The sequence below is a fragment of the Schistocerca americana genome, chromosome 2 (assembly GCF_021461395.2).
Source record: "Schistocerca americana isolate TAMUIC-IGC-003095 chromosome 2, iqSchAmer2.1, whole genome shotgun sequence".
NCBI classification, from domain to species: domain Eukaryota; kingdom Metazoa; phylum Arthropoda; class Insecta; order Orthoptera; family Acrididae; genus Schistocerca; species Schistocerca americana.
The window spans coordinates 532,636,486-532,658,540 of record NC_060120.1 but is presented as its reverse complement, the minus strand read 5'-3'; the positions used below and the strand labels follow the sequence as shown (position 1 = coordinate 532,658,540).

Sequence of the window (22,055 nt, the reverse complement as noted above, 5' to 3'; positions counted from 1 at the left end):
ATTGAAAAAGATATAGAACTGTCAGGTGTAGAGCTTACAGATCTAAATGTTTATATAATAGCACTTTACAGGTCACCCTCTGGTAACATAGGGACTTTCTACAAAAATCTAGCACCAGTAATAGAAAATCTAAGTAAAAGAAAATCATATAGTGTTCTAATATGTGGTGACTATAATATAGATTTTCTCTCAGAAAACTCTAGCCATCTAAGCATTAAAAATTTTATGAACAGCTACAACCTAGACCTAATGGTTAACACTCCAACCAGGATAACAAATCACAGTACCACTTGTCTGGATCAAGTAGCAAGCAATATAAATTGTACTGTATCCTCCGTCAAACTAGGATTTTCAGACCACAATGCATTAATCATGCAGATCTGGTTGCAAAATAACAGCCACAAACACAATAAAATCACTGTACAGAGGAGAAACTTCAATAAAACCCACATGCATACTTTCCTCTTTGATATACAAAATGAAAACTGGCAAAATGTATACGAGGCTCAAACAGTAGACAGCAAATATGAAGCATTCTTGGATATTTTCTGTTATTATTTCAATTGCCACTTTCCCTTACAAACAAAATGTATCACCAAAGATAGAAAACTCTCCAACTGGATCACCCCAGGAATCATTAGATCATCACAAAGAAAAAGAGAACTTTTTTACATGAGCAAATCCAAACTAGGCAGTAGTGAAGCATTTAAGTCATACTTTACTCTATATAAAAAGATACTAAAGAACGTAGTAAATTAAGCCAAAAAGCTACAGAATGATAACTACCTCAAATTGTCATCAAATAAGAGCAAAAGCATGTGGCAACTTATTAATATGAATACCAATAGAGGAAAACAGCTACAAAGTGATATTAGCTTAAAAATAAATGGAAAATTAGTCTCTAGTGGGAAAGAAACAGCAGAGGAATTCAATAACTACTTTACAGAAACAGTAGAAAACCTGGCTAACCATCTTAAAAATAGCTGTCCCTTACAACTAGAACCAAACTTATGCTCTGATACTCTATTTTTAAGGCCTACATCTGAAATTGAAATTGAAAAGGCACTTCATAGCAAAATTAAAAAAAAATCATCTGCTGGACAAGATCAAATCCCATGCTTCCTCCTTCATAATTGCAGTAACTTTATCAGTAAACCCCTAGCTCACATAATAAACTTCTCATTCCTGAATGGTACATTTCCTGGTATGCTCAAAATTGCAAAAATTATACCTGTCCACAAAAAAGGAAGCAAAGAGGATCCCAGTAATTATCGACCCATTGCACTACTTTCAACTTTTAGTAAAGTATTTGAATATATAATGGCCACCAGAATCATGTCCTTTCTAGACAAAGAAAATATCCTGTCACCTGCTCAGTTCGGCTTCCAAAGTAAGAAAGCTACAACAGATGCAATACAAGAATTTCTAGATCATGCACTGGAGCTTGTGGACAAAAAACTGCCAGCCATAGGTATCTTCCTAGATCTAACAAAGGCATTCGACATGGTTAATCATAGTATACTTCTGCAAAAGATGCATTCCTATGGAATAAGAGGAAATGCCTATGACTGGTTTAAAAGCTATCTGGAAGATCGACAGCAGTATGTCGAATTAAATGAAACAAAGCTCTCAGGTACAGCTAGCACTGTACACTCCTCCATACGTACCATAAAGCAAGGCGTTCCCCAAGGCTCCGTCCTGGGCCCTTTGCTGTTCTTACTTTACATAAATGACCTTCCTCACAGCCTACCAAACACAAAAACCCTTTCATTTGCTGACGACACCTCTATACTCATATCTGCGCCCGAACAAATTCTCCAATCTAATATAGATAGAACCACAGATCAAATAAGTCGATGGCTTCAAAGTAACAGGCTGCTGATTAATGCAAAAAAGACAATTGGAATAACCTTTCACACTGCCCAAAACAGAAATCCATTACTACCAACTATATCACTGGAAAAAAATAATGTTAAACTTGAAAATGAAATAAAATTTTTGGGGGTCACTATTACTGATACGCTCACATGGAAAAGGCACATTGACGTTACCAGCACAAAACTTAGTAAAGTATGCTTCATGATTAGATCAATAAGGAACGTCACTAACACAAGTACCCTAACCACAATGTACCATGCACTCTTTCACTCTGTACTTAACTACGGAATCATCTTCTGGGGCCAAAATTCTGAATCAATTAAGATATTCAAACTGCAAAAGAAGATAGTCAGAACAATTATGTTCAAAAAACAGAGAGACACTAGTAAACCATTATTTAAGAAACTAAATATTTTGCCCCTCCCATGCCAATATATACTAGAATTATTATTCTTTACCAAAAAAAGTATCAACAAAATTAGCAAAAATATGGACTACCACGATTATGACACAAGATCAAAAACCTCTCTAAGAATACTTCCCCACTCAACAAAACTGTACAGTGATGGTGTCAAGTGCATGGGAATAAAATTATATAATCATCTTCCAACTTTTATACAAGAAATCCAAGAAATAAATAAATTCAAACAGGCAGTGAAATCTCTTTTAATAAAAGAATGCTTTTATACCGTCCAGGAATATTTGGAATCAAAATTGTCTTAGTGCATGATAATGTATCAAAGCTGAATGTTGTTAAGTCAGTCTTGTCACATCATGTAACAATTCTCTGTAAAGCTGTAACTTTAAGTAACATAATTTGGTAGGTAATGTAAAATAATCTTTCTTCTATACTCTTGTTTACTATTTTAGACTCCTGTAAACTGTATATTTGTATTGACTTATCCCATATCAGTTGTACAAGCCATTGTACTGATTTGATCTACGGGACAAATAATAAATAAATAAATAAATAAAATTGGTGACACAATAGAAAGATTGGAAACACACAAAACATGCTCCACCTGCGACTCCAAAAAAAGAAGAGAAAGCTGCCTTATATTTGTCATTGTTGCAAGAAGCCAATCTAACTTGACTTCTCTACAAAAATTTCCAACCAATGCAAAGAAAACCTCTGATTGTGAGAAGGAAACTAAAAACCTGAAAAGCAATAGCGTAATTTTCATTTTTTGGATGTTTTATGGGAGGGTTTTTATGTCTTTATTGTTTCATGTGCAATACACAATAAAAATATAGCAAAGAGTAAAATTTACACTGCAGGGTATTTGCGTTTTCATAGTATTAACTTTATACTGTAATATTATTTCATTTTGTGCAGTTTTTTGTTTAAATGCATTTTCTTTTGTAAAAATAAACTTTAAAATTTATTTGGATATGTTTTTGTGTGGTATTAATGTAACCGTTCACATCAAAAAGTGAACTGTTTCACTGAAATTGCTGACTGGAGATTTGATGACTTTTTAAATATAGTGGTCTGTCAGACTGCACTTGGGCCAGAGTGTGAGAAAAAAATAGCCTGCAAAGCTAACAGTTAAAACTTGAGGTCATTCTGACTGGCAGTTCATGTGTTACAGCATTTTGAATCTGAAACTTTACTTACAATCACCCTGTGTATCACTGATACCTGATCACAGCTACAGTCTTGCAGTTATGACTTATATGCTAACATCCAACTGTATTTGAGTGTCCTTTGTAAGTTAATTGGTTTCATGTTCCATGGATCATTTGCGTGATTACTCATAATGATGTGGCTTGAATCATTTTACATTCACCTTACAAATTAATTTGTAAATATGCAACACGCTGGACATTTATGTTTTGTTTTTCTTTTACAGATGTAAGTTAGTAATTCCTACCCACCACCTTTTATGCATTACAATAATAGAAATTCTTTTACAACAAAAAACTTCTTCAGTTTGTTTGCAGATATTGCTTCTGACGTATCGGGCATGTATGTATGTGAGCCCCTGTTCTCTCATCTTACGCATCAACCAGTAAACAACACAAACTTCTCTCAGTATATATTACAGCCTAACCCACACTGTTACAACAAAAGATAATCAGAGCCAGTTTAATATTCTTTGATATACAAAAATATGCTTCCCATACAAAGATTCAGGACAGGAGATATACAACTAATTAACTCTCGAGCAGGAGTGCCCACATATAAAGTGTGCCAACCACAAGTTACATTGATTGGTACTATTCCATTGCTGTTTTACAGTTGTGAACCCACTTCTATTCCTTCAGTATTGCTTCAGCTAACACAGAAACAAGGTGTGTCGTTATACGTCCAAGTTAGCACAGTATTATAAGATAAACAGTGACCAGGTGAGAAAAAATTTACAATCCGTGCAAGAAAATAACCCAAATTCTGAACTAGCAGCATAATCTTCTAATGAGGAAGTTGTCTACAAAATAATTAGTAATCAAATAAGTGTTTAGGTGGGATATGATGCAACTGTGCTGTTTAACGCTTCAAGTGGATCATTACTTTGCAGTAGCAATTGTATGCAGCAAGAGAATGATACAATGAAAGTTTATTTTATTTTTGCTTATCTAAACAATGATTTAGCTCATGTAATATAAGTTTATTTTATCATTGTATAACTAAGCTACAAGTAAAGTGTGATTTTCCTCATACATGTTTACCTTGTTAATATCAAGACACCTCTCCTTTACATGTGTATAAAATACATCACACAAAAATCAAACAATGGAAAATCCAGATGGAATATAACAATACCAGAGAAGGAAAGTTGCTACTCATCATATAGCAGAGATGCTGAGTTGTGATAGGCGTAGTAAAAAGATTCACACAATTAAAGCTTTCAGCCATTAAGGCCTTTGTCAGCAGTAGACACACATACACACACGAACACACACACACTCACATAAATGCAACTTGCACACACATCTGCAGTCTCAGAGAGCTGAGACCACACTGCCTACATCATGCACCCGCACATGTTATGAAAATTGGCATGCCCACTTGACTTAATATGAAAAAATGACAATATTATGAAAAGGATAGATTGCTACTCACCATATAGCTGAGATGCTGAGTCACAGACAGGCACACTTTAATATCTCTGCTATATGGTTAGTAGCAATCTGACTTTTTCATAACATTGTCATTATTTCATCCTGGATTTTCCGTTGTTTAATATGAAAGAATTTATAATGAGCTCTTCAACTGAGCTCCTACAATCTTATTCATGTCTTTAGAACTGCAGATGTTTTAATCTCATTTTTGTTACCTTTCAGTCAAATAATTTCAAGTATTTATTTCTTAATCCTGTACCAATATTGCATAACAAGGTTCTTCTCTTGGAGTAATCATATACCACATGTTATGATTCAAACTCACTATCCCTCTTCAGTACGTTTAAGTCCTTTTACATGCTTGACAGTGAAATCTCTTCTCTTTGGGTTCAATATGAAGCAAACATTGTAAAAATTCCTACTGTAGAGAATGAAACCTCTTAGCCTACACACAACTGTTTTGATCATATGTGAGAAGTTCAGAATGTGTAATGAATCTGGGTATGAATCCAGACCCCTGACTTTTGCATACAATGCATTACTGTCTTTCATGGACTCTTTTTATTTACTTGAACAGTAACTTTGTGTCTGTTGATAGATTAGACTCTTTGCTATATCTTCCCACTCAGAGGAACAATTCCCACACCCAGTGGGGAGATCCTTTGCAGAATTTTGAAGGAAATGGGAAGAGTCTATGCATCCTCAGATGGTGTTATTGGGGGGACATTATTCATGAAAGGCAGGGATACAGGTTTAAATCTTGGTTCAACACACCATTTTAACTTGACACATTTGACAATTCTATTGTTACTCATAAAATTTGTCTTGTTTTCGTTTGTATGAATAGTGAATAACTCGTACCATTTGTTGTGGCATGTGGGAATAAATCTTAATTAATGTATGTGAAATGACATTCACAGTATATAACAGTACCATAAAAGTTTATCAAGTTCATGCTAATAAATTTGAGATTGTATAATTAAGCTACAAGTAAAGTATGATTTTCCTCATACATGTTTACCTTGTTAATATCAAGACACCTCTCCTTTACATGTGTATAAAATACATCACACAAAAATCAAACAATGGAAAATCCAGATGGAATATAACAATACCAGAGAAGGAAAGTTGCTACTCATCATATAGCAGAGATGCTGAGTCGTGATAGGCGTAGTAAAAAGATTCACACAATTAAAGCTTTCAGCCATTAAGGCCTTTGTCAGCAGTAGACACACATACACACACACACTCACATAAATGCAACTTGCACACACATCTGCAGTCTCAGAGAGCTGAGACCACACTGCCTAAATTTTAATTAACATGGAGCTTCATTTTAACCTTATCAGTTACTCTGCCCCATTTGGTTTACTGAGAGATGACTGTGGTGAGGCTGTTATCTAGTAATTACTCAGTAAGTGAAACATGTTCTACACACATCAAAAAAAGTTTTGCATCACTTCGGTTCCAAGGGTTCCATAACCTGTACAGAAAATTGGAATAGAGATCAACATAAACATCATTTCTGCCTTTTTATTGCTCATGAAAACCACACATTGCATGTTGTACCACCATACAGGCATGTTTGATAGGGTTCATGCCTGGAGAACATGCTGGCCACTCTAGTCGAGCAATGTCGTTATCCTGAAGGAAGTCATTCACAAGATGTGCACGATGGGGGAAAAAATTGTCATCCATGAAGATGAATGCCTCACCAATATGCTACCGATGTGGTTGCACTACTGGTCTGAGGATGGCATTCACGTATCGTCCTACTGTTACGGCACCTTCCGTGACCACCAGCAGCATATGTTGGCCCCACATAATGCCACCCCAAAACAGCAGGGAACCTCCACCTTGCTGCACTCACCAGGCAGTGTGTCTAAGGCTTTCAGATGATTGTCTGTTTGAAGGCATATGTGACACTCATCGGTGAAGAGAACGTGATGCCAGACCTGAGTGGTCCATTCGTCATGTATCTGTACCACACTGCATGGTGTTGTGGTTGCAAAGATGGACCTCACCATGGACATTGAGATTGAAGTTGGATGTCATGCAGCTTATTGTGAACAGTTTGAGTCGTAACACGACATCCTGTGGCTGCACAAAAAGCATTATTCAACATGGTGGAGCTGCTCTCAGGTTTCCTCCAAGCCTTAATCTGTAGGTAGCTGTCATCCACTGTAGTAGTAACCCTTGGGCGGCCTAGGCGAGGCATGTCATCGACAGTTCCTGCCTCTCTGTATCACCTCCATGTCCGAACAACATTGCTTTGGTTCACTCTGAGATGCCTGAACACTTCCCTTGTTGAGAGCCCTTCCTGGCACAAAGTAACAATGTAGACAGGATTGAACCATGGTATTGACCATCTAGGCATGGTTGAACTACAGACAATACGAGTCATGTACCTCCTTCCTGGTGGAATGACTGGAACTGATCAGCTGTCGGACCCCTTCCATCTAATAGGTGCTGCTCATGCATGGTTGTTTACATCTCTGGGCGGCTTTAGTGATATCTCTGAACAGTCAAAGGGACCATGTCTGTGATATAATATCCGCAGTCAACATCTGTTTTCAGGAGTTCTGGGAACCAGGGTGATGCAAACTTTTTTTTTTTTTTGATGTGTGTATTTTGTAAATTTCAGACACCCTTGTTCTAAAAGCTACTTTGTGACAATTATGTGTTGTTGAAAATTAAACATGACAATGGAAGTTCTGTATTACAGGCAGGCATTGGAATACTAGACCTGGAGACTTTGACAGTGGCCTTATGTGTGCCCTCAAGTTGTTCATCCCAAGACACTGCTATCCTGGTCCAGGAGTTAATAAATGCTTCTTCATATATCAGCAATACACAGTTGGTGCAAACACAAACGCAAGTGTACCCACTTAAATGTCATGTCAAAAACTCCACCTCATTAAGAGCAGTTGACTGGGCTGCAATGTAAGTCAACTACCATTTCTTCTAAGTTGATTTTCACTGTAGCAGCACTAGTTTAGTATAAAATCAGTAATTATACAATTTCTAATTGTATAATTTTTTTATGCTTGTGAAATGAATATAAAGTATCCTATTCTAAGTTTATACTCTACAGAAATCAGATCAAAATGTGTGCTTCATTAAAAAATTATTATTATACAAACTATTTAACAGAAATATTTAACTTCCAAAAAGTGCAACTACTGTGGCATCTTGAATAAATATACTTAATTGGATTTCTTATATGCTATTTTACATTGAATAGATTACAAGAACTGGACTACTCACATAAATTAAGAATCATCACATTGTTAGAATGGACAACTGCTGGAATGGTCACTGAGTGATTAATGGCTAATTTTAATGTGAGGTTTTTTTTCATCAGTAATTTTGCACAATACTTCATAATGATGTGGAATGAGTCACTTAACTACTCACATAAATTGAGAATCATCACATTGTTAGAATGGACACCTGCTGGAATGGTCACTGAGTGGTTAATGGCTAGTTTTAATGTGAGGTTTCTTTTTCATCAGTAATTTTGCACAATACATCATAATGATGTGGAATGAGTCACTTAATACTCACATCAGAGATTAATTTATACATATGGTTACATTCTGAACATTTCAATGTTTTTTTAATTACAAAAAGAAAAAAAAAGATATAGACATGAGTTAGTAATTCCTGCCCATCATGTTCCACACATTGTGGTAATAGAAATTCTTCTATGGAATAGGACTTATCAAGGAGAAACTCTCCCAGTTTGTTTTCAGATTTTACTTTGCTGTCTGTCAGATATTTTATGTCACTGGGTAACTGATCAGAAATTTTTGTTGCAGAATTGTGCACCCCATTTTGTGCTAAAGACAGTCGTAATGTGGAGTAGTTAATGTAACTTTTCCTTCTGGTATTTTAATTATGTACTTGATTCATCACTGATTATTTACAACAAACTTCATGAGGGAATAAATTTATGTGAAGCAGTAGTCAGAATGCCCAGCTCCTTAAACAGATAAGATGATTATGAGTGAGCAATACATATTATTCTTACAGCACATTTTTGTGCAATCAAGACTTTCTTTCTTACAGATTAGTTATCCCAGAACATTATTCCATATGCCATTACTGAATGAAAATGTGCAAAAAAAAAAAAAAAAAAAAAAAAAAAAAAAGGGTGAACCTACTGATTTGTCTCTCCCCAATCATAATACTGAATGAAAATGTGCAAAAAATTAAGATAACAAGATGCTAAATAGCTGCAAAAATATATCTTGAACCTGCAGTACTGTATACCAGGTGTCCATTTCACTATGCTATTATAAAAAAAAGAGTATTGTGCTGTAAGACAAAAACAATGACTACAATGAACAAAAGTTTATTCTTCTTCCACACACAGGTGAACAACAGTTGAGAACATAACTGTAAACATAGAAACAATCCAGGTACTGATCCAAGATGTTACTGACAATAAGTATGAACACAATATGAGAGCAAGTGCCAGCTTCTCTGCACTTATAAAGAAGAGGTCTCTTATAAAGAATAGGTCTCCAGTAGACAGTGTGGGGGATGCCGTAGCATGTGCATGTAATGTGGCCTCTGATGGCTGGGCTGCACAGATGCAGTTGGCAGAATATTCGAAGTTTAGTATGCCAGCGGCCTGGTGCAGTGGTGTCTGTCTAAGCATATTGTACAGGGTTATAGCACTATTTTCGCCTTTGGGAAAGGGCGTTCCACTCATGTGGATCTCAGGATGAATGTTGAAATACCCATAGCTTCTGCTGTGGATGCTGCAGGTGATGATGGTGGCAGTGGAAGCAGATGCGGGCCTAGAATTAGGGGGCAGAAGTGGCACAGCCATGGACATGCATGGCTGCTGCTCCTCCGCAAAGTACCATAGGCGAGGAGCAGTGACAAGGGCAATGATAACTTCTTGACGTCCGGTTTCTCAGCATAGTGGAAATGTGCTGAAGGTGAAGGTGCCCACCGCATGGTCAGTGGTGCAGGGGTATCATATTCTTGGTTAAACATAAAATAAGTTCAAGATAGCAAGGATTCTTAATAATTTTTGTGTGAAAGTGGTTTTTTGTCCGTATTCTAAGATTTCGGATTTGCTGGGATTGGTGAAGAATGATTTGTTACTGCGAAAGGTCGGAATTTACAAAATACTGTGTCAATGTGTTATGGCCTATATAGGACAGACAACGCGTACAGTGGAAGAGCGTTGTACAGAACATCAATGTTGCACTCGCCTACTGCAACTCAGTAAGTCTGCAGTTGTGGAACATTATATTTCTAACGGACATTCAATGGAGTATGACAAAATTTCAATTTTGGCCACTGCAGCAATTTTTTGGGACTGCATTATCAAAGAATCAATTGAAATATGCATTGCAGGAAATCTAATGTACCGTGACAGTGGTTACCAATTGAATAACACATGGAATACTGTCATATCCGAAATTTGCTCAAGACGAAGATGCCAGAAGACTTTGATAGCTGTGGCCAGCGACAACACCGATAGCAGCTGAGTATTGCAGTTCCACCAGCGATGGCGCTGCCACTGGGCAGTGTGGCTCTTCTGTCTCCATGATGGCAACATGTGCGCTGCAGTACTATCAGCACACTATATAAGCTGGAGCGGAGAACGTCTTCGTCACTCCTTGTTTGGCTCACCTGAAGATGGCTGGCAGTTGTCCAGCCAAAATATCATGCAATGATGTTTACGATGACCGGCTGCACCCCAAAATCTTTTTGAACACCTCATTCATTGCCAGTTAAATCACACTGTAAGACACAAATAGCACAACCACAATGAATAAAAGTTAGAACATGGACCCAAATATAGAAACAATCCAGGTACTGATACAAGCAGTTGCTGATAATAAGCATGAACATAGAATGAGAAGGAGTGCTGGCTGCACTGCACTTGTAAAGAGGAAGGCTCTGCTAGACAATGTGGTGGATGCCATGCTGTGTGCACAAGTCATTTGGCCCACCACAGGCGGCTTCTGGTGGTCAGCCCATGCAGATGCCATTGGCAGAATATTCAAAATGCAGAGTGCTGATGGCTTGGTGCTGCAGCATACATCCAAGTATTATGTACAGAGAGTTACAGCAAAAACAGCAGCTGATATTAAAACTGCTAGTAGATTTCCATTAGGCCAGAAATAATTCAAATATTCAAATAAAGTAAACTGCAGCAACAGAAATAAGAATCAATAATAAACTGAATTACATAGATGCACACTTTAATATGAATGTGGAAAAACAGCTTCAGTGCTCTGCAGATTCTAGATAATGCAATGAAACCATGGACAGCCTAATTCTGTGTTTAAAAATGAATCGGTGTTAGTAGATGGATGATCAAAAAGAGCTAAAAAGACTCCTCTACTAGATAGTCATTAATGGCAAAGAAATGTTATGAAGTGGTTTAACACTCCTTGCATACTGGTCCTAAGTAATAGTATACTATAATTTTTAAATTTAGATCAGTGCACAGTCATGTCACCTGTGATTTGAGCTCTAGGAAGATCTGTTAGTACAGATAAATACACAATAATATTTGAGGCTGCAGACAATTGTTTCATATACAATATTACATACACAATTCAAAATAACATCAGACACTCAATTTTTTCATAGGACAGGCCATACATGAAATGGTGTGGTGGATGTGTGAATGCAGAACTTGGTGAGTATGTCAAGATTATTGATGTATTCTCTGATACTCATTCTTGTCATATGTCGCTCACTTCTATAAGAGGCTTCTTGTGTGGCTTGTTACTAAAAGTATTCACTTCAACCAAAACCATGATCTATTCAGTCTGAGTCATGCACAGCTTTTTTTGATACAACCTTTTAAGTGTAGGCCTAAATGTTTCTGAAAGACAGAGCTGTATGATAATCCTCACCCAGCTGAGACAAATACTATAAAAGCAAAACACTTCAGCATAGGTGGTATCTGAGCTACAAAACAAGCCCTCTTCTGCTACATTTGAAGCATACATAAAGAGTACAAGAATTTTTACTATCAGCAGCGGGTAAAAGTTAGGTAGTATGTCTGCAGTTATGTTATACATGTAAAAAGACCACTTGAAAATCAGTACTTGACTGTTACTACCTAGTATTTTAATACTTTTAAAACTAGCAATGGAAAAGTCGAATGAGTATGGCATTCAATATTTTTCCAATTTTGTGCCTCAGTAGACAATTTGAGAACAAAAATGCTATTTGTTTTAATTGTTTACAAGACACCAATAGAAATTATTTTAATTTGTATATGAGTGTTCAGCAGTGTAATGATAAAATTAGCTAAACTAGAATTTTTTTTAGGTATGATGCATGTGGAGATTTTGATGATCATTTTATGCAAATTCGTTACAAACTGTGCAAATCTAGAAGTCTTAATGCCATGTCAGTATTATTTCCCACTCTCAGTAATTTCAGAATTTTGTAGTATACCTGCAGTTGAAACTTGTTTTTAGGTTTAACAGTATTTACTTAATAACACGTTAATCCCATTACAAACGATCGAAGAAGAACAGTAAATACGCTGTTTTGTTAGGTATTGGTTATAAAAGAAATGGTTTATTCCAAAATTATAAATAATGACTAAATCAGTATGTACCGAGTGTTTCTAAATGAATGTCAGGGTTTTAAGGCTTGTAGCATTTGCTACACTCAACTTATTATTCCAAATAATATATTAAATGAAACAGCAACTCAGACAGCTTTTCTTACAAGTGTTCAATGTGAGCACCATTCATCACATGGCACACATTGAGTTGATAGTTGATTTCTTCCCTAACCTTGATCAATGTGTCTGGAGAAATTATTGCAACACCTGCTTCAGTCTGATTTCTTAAGTCGGGTAGATCAGCTGGTAGTGGAGCCACATGCACATGATCCATGCACTTGATCTTTTATAAACCCTCAAAAGTAAAAATTGCATGGCATCAGATTGAATGAATGTGGAGGCCATGTAAAACAAGCTTCGTCATCCAGCTCCTTGCAGCAATCCAATAGTCAGGTACAATGTTGTTTAACTAATTATGTACAGAGTTACACCAGTAGGAAAGTGTACTCTCTTACTGTGAAATAAAGTTCTGTAATTCAGCTTCTTCCAATTGAAGAAAGAGCCATAGTCTTAGCCCATCAAGATAAGAAATACCAGTTGCAGTTGCTCCATACAAAAAGGAAGGCCCATAAACTTTCTGCTGGAATACAGCACAAAAAAACATTCATTTTGTCGAGTCTCATTGCAAAAATACCATCTTGTGGGGATTTGCTGACTCCCAGATGTGCACGATATGCGTCTTCACATTTCCACTTAGGTGATATGTCAGTTCATAATTGAAAATGACGCAGTCCAGAAAATCATCATAGTCATGCAAAAACATTTTGTTTGCAAAGTTGAAATGTAAAACGTAGTCTGTAGGCTTTGGACCATGTAACAACTTGGAATGATGCTGTTGTAAGTGTCTCCTCAAAAGTCTCCACACAGACATCACTGGAGCTAAGGTGCTCATCACCAGTCCGTAAAGGCCCAGGGTATGTTTAGTGGCTGCTGTGTCATCCTCTGCCTTGAGGTGTCATGCGGATCCAGCATGGAGGGGCAGACTTTCCAGACCATGGTGTCACTACTACTCTGTCAAGTAGCTCCTCAATTGGCTTCATGAGGCTGAGAGCACCATGTACCAGTTCTTCCAACAGAGGAAAATCTTTGGCAGTACCAGGAATCAAACTGGGGTCCTCCACATGGCAGCCACCTATGGTGACCACCCAGCCACAGATATAGACCATCTTTGGAATGTTAAATCACAAAATAGCCTCCTGAACTCATTTCTTGGGACTGTGCAAGAAAGACTCTTTCACATGTTCAACATGTTCTTCAGTAACTCCTGGGATCCCAAATGCTCCCCTTTGCAAAGACAGCCTGTGTTGTCCAACTGATGATACCACCTTTGGATGTTATTATCAGTTGTAGGATTACAATGGAACTTAATAATGACCACACCTTGCACTAAAACAACAGATTCAGTCCATGTAATATGTAAAACACAAAACTTTTCTGTTCACTAGTCACCATCTTTGCTTTTACCACTTTCTAACAGAAGATAGGAAACAGTGAATGTGCACGTGCTTGGGTGTACAAACAAAACTGTTTGAGCTCCTCTTTCATTTAACATATTAATTATAATTGTAAGCTGAATGTAATAAAGCCTTAAAACCTGGATATTAATTTTGAAACATGTAGAAGAGTGACAATTTATAGTCAGGACAATTGGACAACTTCTACGAAGTAATATGAAGCAAAAATGGGGAGAAAATGTGGACAACACCTGGAATAAAATATTATGTTCCAAAAAGAGAATATAAGTGATGGTTGTAACCAAGAACTAAAGCTACATTAAAAATTATGTGACAAAGTCATCCACTTTACCACTGAAAAGGATTAGTTATGTACAGAGAATAATAAAAAGCAAAAATGTTCAGCAACATTGTTTCTGAATATTTAACAAAAGCTGTTACAATAACAATATTTTATTCCCTGATTTTGGTTCTTAAATGGTCAATAGTGGAAAGAAACCATTATTCACTACATCCAATGACGTATTATTCATGATTATAAAACACTCATATGATTATTAAGAATGTAGCTAACAGATGAATAACATCTTAACAAGTATTTAGAAAAGTGGTAGTTGTTTCAACACTAGTGGCTTTTCCCCTAATTTTATGAGACATTAATTGGTAGCATTTTTTTAACTTCAGAGCATATGGTGATGCTGTTTAGTTTATGATGTATGTTACACAAGCGGTCAACCTAGCAGTGTCTCTAGAGTAATATATTTTGAACTTGTTCAACATCCCTGAAAGTTCTTTCTTATGGTGAGATTTGTGGAACACGTATGTTTGATTGGATGAATGATGAATTCTTAAAGTGATAATTTTAATAAATACTTTCTTATATATACTACATAAACAAATCCACTATTGAACTTTTTATAATAGTTTATGTGCAGCAAAATCATCATTCTAAATAAAACTGGATTTGTGTCCTTTTTACTGTTTCAGAGGCATTTACATCTTCTTCATTGTATTAATTGCCCTGAGTACTGTATATGATATGGTTGCTAAAGCACAAGGTATGTATAGTTTTTCACATCTGTCAACACCTGCTTTCTTTGGGACTGGAATTATTATATTCTTCTTGAAGTCTGAGGGTATTTCACCTGTCTCATACATTTTGCTCACCAGATGATAGAGTTTTCTCAGGACTGGCTCTCTCAAGGCCGTCAGTAGTTCCAATGGAATGTTGTCTACTCCCAGGGCCTTGTTTTGACTCACTTGTTTAATAAGTCACAGCTGCAAAATACTAACGCGAATTCTTTACAGACGAATGGAAAAACTGATAGAAGCCGACCTCGGGGAAAATCAGTTTGGATTCCGTAGAAATGTTGGAACACATGAGGCAATACTGACCCTAAGACTTATCTTAGAAAATAGATTAAGGAAAGGCAAACCTACGTTTCCAGCATTTGTAGACTTAGAGAAAGCTTTTGACAATGTTGACTGGAATACTCTCTTTCAAATTCTGAAGGTGGCAGGGGTAAAATACAGGGAGCAAAAGGCTATTTACAATTTGTACAGAAACATATTCGGAGTAGGTATTAAAATCCATGGAGAAGAAATAAAAACTTTGAGGTTCGCAGATGACATTGTAATTCTGTCAGAGACAGCAAAGGACTTGGAAGAGCAGTTGAACGGAATGGACAGTGTCTTGAAATGAGGATATAAGATGAACATCAACAAAAGCAAAACGAGGATAATGGAATGTGGTCAAATTAAGTCGGGTGATGCTGAGGGAATTAGATTAGGAAATGAGACACTTAAAGTAGTAAAGGAGTTTTGCTATTTGGGGAGCAAAATAACTGATGATGGTCGAAGTAGAGAGGATATTAAATGTAGACTGGCAATGACAAGGAAAGCGTTTCTGAAGAAGAGAAATTTGTTAACATCGAGTATAGATTTAAGTGTCAGGAAGTCGTTTCTGAAAGTATTTGTATGGAGTGTAGCCATGTATGGAAGTGAAACATGGACGGTAACCAGTTTGGACAAGAAGAGATTAGAAGCTTTTGAAATGTGGTGCTACAGGAGAATTCTGAAGATTAGATGGGTAGATCACATAACTAATGAGAAGGTATTGAATAGGATTGGGGAGAAGAGGAGTTTGTGGCACAACTTGACAAGAAGGAGGGACCAGTTGGTAGGACATGTTCTAAGGCATCAAGGGATCACAAATTTAGCATTGGAGGGCGGCGTGGAGGGTAAAAATCACAGAGGGCGACCAAGAGATGAATACACTAAACAGGTTCAGAAGGATGTAGGTTGTAGTAAGTACTGGGAGATGAAGAAGCTTGCACAGGATAGAGTAGCATGGAGGACTGAAGACCACAACAACAACAACATGTATAGTTTTACACAAACACACACACACACACACACACACACACACACACACACACACACACACACACACACACACAAAATAACAATTACCACTACTACTTATACAAGGACTAACATTCTGGACTGATGACCACAGCAGTTAAGTCCCATAGTGCTCAGAGCCATTTGAACCATTTTTGAACTGACATTCTGAGAGGAATTACAGCTAGCTCTAAATGCAGAAAAAAGTAAGGTAATGCAGATGATAGGAAAAACAAACTCATAATGTTCAAATACAGCATGGTAGTGTGCTGCTTGACACAATCTAGGCATATCATTAGAGAGCAGTACAAAATGCAATTAACATGAAAGGATTGTAGTAGGGAAGGCAGATGTTCACCTTGGGTTTATTGGGAGAATTTTAGAAAAGTGTGATTCATCTGTAAAGGGGACCGTATATAGGACACTAGCATGACCCATTGTTGAATGCTGTTCAAGTGTTTGGGATCCATATCAAGTCAGATTAAAGGAAGACATTGTAGCAGTTCAGAGTCAAGCTGCTAGATTTTTTACCAGTAGGTTTGAACAACACCCAAGTATTACAGAGTTGCTTCGGGAACTCAGATCATTGGAGGGAACGCAATGTTCTTTTTGAAGGGCATTATCCAAAAAATTTAGAGAACCTACATTTGAGGCTGACTGCAGAATGATTCTACTGCCACCAATTTACATTTCACATAAGGACCATGAAGATAAGATTAGAGAGATCAGGGCTTGTTTGGAGGCATATACACTATGTGATCAAAAGTATCCAGAAACCTGGCTGAAAATGACTTACAAGTTTGTGGCGTCCTCCATCGGTAACATTGGAATTCCCTTTGATGACAGCTTCCACTCTCGCAGTCATACATTCAGTCAGATGTTTGAAGGTTTCTTTGGGAATGGCAGCCCATTCTTCATGGTGTGCTGCACTGAGTAGAGGCATTGATGTCAGTTGGTGAGGCCTGGCATGAAGTCGTTGTTCCAAAACATCCCAAAGGTGTTCTATAGGATTCAGGTCAGGGCTCTGTGGAGGTCAGTCCATTACAGGGATGTTATTGTCATGTAACCACTCCACCACAGGCCGTGGATTATGAACAGGTGGCAACAAGGTGCTCAGAATATCAGTTTAGGCCTGTGCAGTGATAGTGTCATGCAAAACAACAAGGAGTGTAAGCCTCTTCCATGAGAAACACGACCACACCATAACACCACCACCTCCGAATTTTACTGTCAGCACTACACATGCTGGCAGATGATGTTCGCAGGGCATTCGCTGTACCCACATCCTGCCATTGGATCGCCACATTGTGTACTGTGATTCGTCACTCCACAAAATATTTTTCAACTGTTCAGTCATCCAAATTTTATGCTCCTTACACCAAGAAAGGTGTCATTTGATATCTACTAGCATGATGTGTGGCTTATGAGCAGCCGCTCAACAATAAAATCCAAGTTTTCTCACCTCCTGCCTAACTGTCATAGTACTTTCAGTGGATCTGGATGCAGTTTGGAATTCCTGTGTGAGGGTCTGGATAGATGTCTGCCTATTACAAATTACAACCCTCTTCAACTGTTGGTGGTCTCTATTAGTCAACAGACAAGGTCAGCCTGTACGCTTTTGTGCTGTACATGTTCCTTCACGTTTCAACTTCACTATCACATTGGAAACAGTGGACCTAGGGATGTTTAGGAGTGTAGAAATCTTGCGTAGAGGTGTATGACACAAGTGCCACCCAATCACCTGACCATGTTCGAAGTCCACAAGTTCTGCAGAGTGCCCCATTCTGCTCTCTCATGATGTCCAATGACTACTGAGGTCGTTGATATGGAGTACCTGACAGTAGGTGGCAGCACAATGCACCTAATATGAAAAATGTATGTTTTTGGTGGTGTCCAGATACTTTTGATCACATAGTGTAGGCAGTCATTTTTCCCTCACTCTGTTTGTGAGTGGAACAGGAAAGGAAATGACTAGTAATGAGTCACATGTCATATGGTGGCTTGCAGTATATGTTATGTAGATGTAGATGAAACAAATTTGTTGTCATCTAAGCAAACATTGAGGTAGTTTTCTTAAAACTATGACTGCAGTCACATAAGGGTGAAAACAGCAAGCAACAGAGGGAACTTAGGTGAAGTTTGAAAAAAAGAGTTATTATTCAGTTGGAAAAAATAAAAACTTTAAGGCCTGCTGGAAAAAATACATTGAAACTAATAGACATGTTTGGACAGGTATGTTATATGAGGTACAGCACACAATGGAGATGACATGGAGACATGGATTGGAAGGGGATGACAGGACAGAGAAAGGGAAAACTGTTTGGTGGAGGGTATGGGTCAGTTGGTTGATGGAGAATGAGACCAGGAGAATGACAGGAGCAAAGGATGTGTTGCAAAGACAACTCCCGTCTCCGTAGCTCAGAAAGTTGGTGGTGGACGGAAGGACCCAGATGGTCCAGATTGTAAGGCAGCCATTGAAATTGGGCATGTTGCACTCAGCTGCATGTTGTACCACCGGGTGTTCAACTTTGTTATTGGCCACAGTTTGGCAGTGGCCAATCATTCTGGGGGACAGCTGGTTGGTTGTCATACTGACATAAAAAGCTGTACATTGATTGCAGTAGAAGTGGTATATGACATGGCTGCTTTCACAGGTGGTACCGTAGCAAGGGGTTGGTAGTGGGAGCTGCAGATGGATGGACCAGGATGTTCTGTAGGTTGGGTAGGTGAAGGAATACCCATTAGGAGGGATGGGAATGATTTTGGGTATAATGTCCTTTACTTCTAGGCTTGATGATAGATAATCAAAGCCCTGGTGAGGGAATGGTTCATTTGGTCTTGGGTGATATTAGGTGATGAGACAGGACTCCTTTGTAGCTGTAGGAAATGGACTTGGGAGAGGTTCTGGAATGGCCCAGAGGACTTCAATAAGGATTGGAGGTTACATTGGACTTCTGAGATGGGTTCACTATGACAGAGCTTGTAGATGGAGGCATCAGACAGTTGTCTGTCACACAGCCACTGCAATTCTTGACTGAAAGTTGACTAGAGGATGGTAAGGGGGGGGGGGGACATCAGAATTAGGCTGGCTTTGATTGAGGAATTGGCTGCAAGGAAGTGTGTCCCCTGTAGAGACCAGGACAAGGAGAGTAGTTCTTTGACAAGTCCATTACGGTTAACCCTTGGCCACCTGATGTGTGTTACAGATACACTACCACCTGACATCGCTCTTAGAGACCACTTGCATATTTTAAATTTTATGTTAAAATACTTTTAAATATTGCAATAAATTAAAGCCATGTCTTTGTTTTCATAATATTTTAATTGTAATACAGCTTCAAAATGTGCAAAAGTATACTTATATAATTCAAAAATCAACACTTAACAAAAGTTTACTCATTTTAGGCAAAATTGTAGGAACTTAAAAAATTTGAGATCTAGCAGTATAAATCCATGTAATATCAATATTCTTCCATATTTATGAAAAGTTCAATATATTATCCATAACATATAAGTCATTTTTGGCGCATATTAACACAAGATTTTCAGAATTACAAAGCACAATCATTCATAAATTGCAGTGACACTGAACGCACATTTTTTGACTGAATTCAATGCAAATAGCATTCTTACCTGCAAAACATAAATAGACTGTTTTGCGTTTCTTTTTGGGGCCGAAAGTCCAGCATGTTTTCCTTTTTTAAAGTTTTCTGAAGCTTCAGTTGATAATGTACTGGGCATTTGATCCATTTTTAGAATTTGATTTATGATGCACTGAAGATCTCTTTTCAAGCCAAAACTATGCATGTGGTGTTTCAAGTGAGGCTTTATGAGGTCTTCTGCCAACTTTTTTTATGAAATTCAGGCATAGTCCTTTGCTTGTGCATGGTTCATGTTACTAACAGTGTACACATTTGTTGAAGATGTGCCAAGGATTCTATAAAATATTGCCACTGGCCTTCATTGAGTTTATCTAGACATGGAGTAGATAGCACATTTCTGACGTAGAATGTCAATGCTGCCTTTTGTACTATTGTAAAATATGATCATTTCTAGTTTCTCCATGTCTGAATCAATGGCCAGCATATGATGCATGCTGGGTGAAACAAGAACACATTTATTTTGCTTTGGTACATCAGATGTAAAGCCAAAAGTGGCTGATCCAACTTCTCTATCATGCCTGGGAAGAAACACAGGTGGGATTTCATGTTTGTTTTTATTCATATCACCCACTAGTGTCAGTTGTTTTTGTTTTAGCACATTCAGTAGCTCCACTGATGTGAACCAATGACTAGTGGTCACATTTCTGTGTGTACCTTCTGTCAACATCACTGATGCACATGATTTTCAAACCATATTTGTGTGGTTTTTTTGGGCTGTACGTTTTGAATTTGCACTTTGCACAGAAAGCAACTGACATTTCATCAATGCAAGCATAGCTGCCAACGGAACAGATGTCTTTACAGTTCTGAATAACATTTCAAAAAGTTGCAATATAGGTGCAGCTAAATCAGTGCTGCGGCATTCAATTCAAGTATTTACATCATCAGACTGAAGATGGTTGAGCAGTACTTCAAACCTGTTCTTGCTCATAATACAGCAATATATTTCTCTGCCTGTGCCATCTTTGCTGTACCAGCATGTGTAATGTGTATGGTTTTATTTGAAAATGGCAATGTAGTACAGCATACCAATGAAGGCTTTCAATTCAGTTAAATCTACATCATGAACAACTGTTTCCCTTTGGTAATTTGATTGAGTTTATCTGATTTTTTGTTAATATGTTTTATTATTTCTCCCAATATACTTTCACAGAAAAATAAGCTCCACAAATCCAGAGGCTTTGTGTTTTCATGCAGAGCACCTTGACAATTATGTTTGAGTCCATGTGTGTGCTGTATGATGTTATGAAACATAGTCCTTGATCTTGAGACAGGAGGACAGGAAAACTAACAAAATCACTTCTTACCAAAGTAGCTACGGTATGTTGCCACTGGAACATCATCATCAGAAGATGAATCCTCCATCAGTGTCCCTAATGCCATTCTCTTGTTCCATGGGCTGAGGTTCAGACCCATCACCTCGACTTCTGAATTGGACTGACGATTGTCTACAATGATATTATCCACTGGAACATCTTCTACATCACTGCAATCTTCATTCAGGAGTTCTGATGTGGATAATAAGTTTTGAGAATCTATGTCAGCTTCCTCTAACCATTGGACTATATTTTTCTCCATTTTGTCCATTTCAGACATTGTTACCCTACAAAAATAAAAAATATGTAATTTAACTAAAGTTACATAACCTCCTGACATTGGTCACATGGTCCACATGCAAAAAAGTGTTACCAAGTGTGCACACATCTGGAGCTGCCAAGGACATGGCACAAACTGGAGGGGGAAGGGAAAGAATATGTTGACTCACAATTGTGTCATGTGCGTAATAACGGAAAACATTTAAAAACAAAACCTCGCCAGTCTCTGAGACCAGTGTCAGGTGGTTAAGGGTTAAACATGGGTTTTGAATGAAGATGAGGCCTTTGGATAGGACTGAAACTTCTGTTGGATTCAGGTTTTTGGTGGAAAGGTTAACAAAAGTGTTTTAGGTTTCTTTGGTTTCTGGAATTAGTGGAGTGG

At 37.6% G+C, this 22,055-nt stretch overlaps 1 protein-coding gene across 1 annotated transcript in view; it reads left to right on the top strand.

Annotated features, from left to right (window-relative positions):
* LOC124594753 (nose resistant to fluoxetine protein 6-like) overlaps positions 1-22,055 on the top strand; it is a 233,338-nt gene that overhangs the window by 68,776 nt on the left and 142,507 nt on the right. The window contains exons 3-4 of the mRNA XM_047133137.1: positions 7,667-7,884; positions 15,001-15,071. Of these exons, the coding sequence (XP_046989093.1) occupies positions 7,667-7,884; positions 15,001-15,071 (289 nt within the window). The remainder of the gene's footprint in view (positions 1-7,666; positions 7,885-15,000; positions 15,072-22,055) is intronic.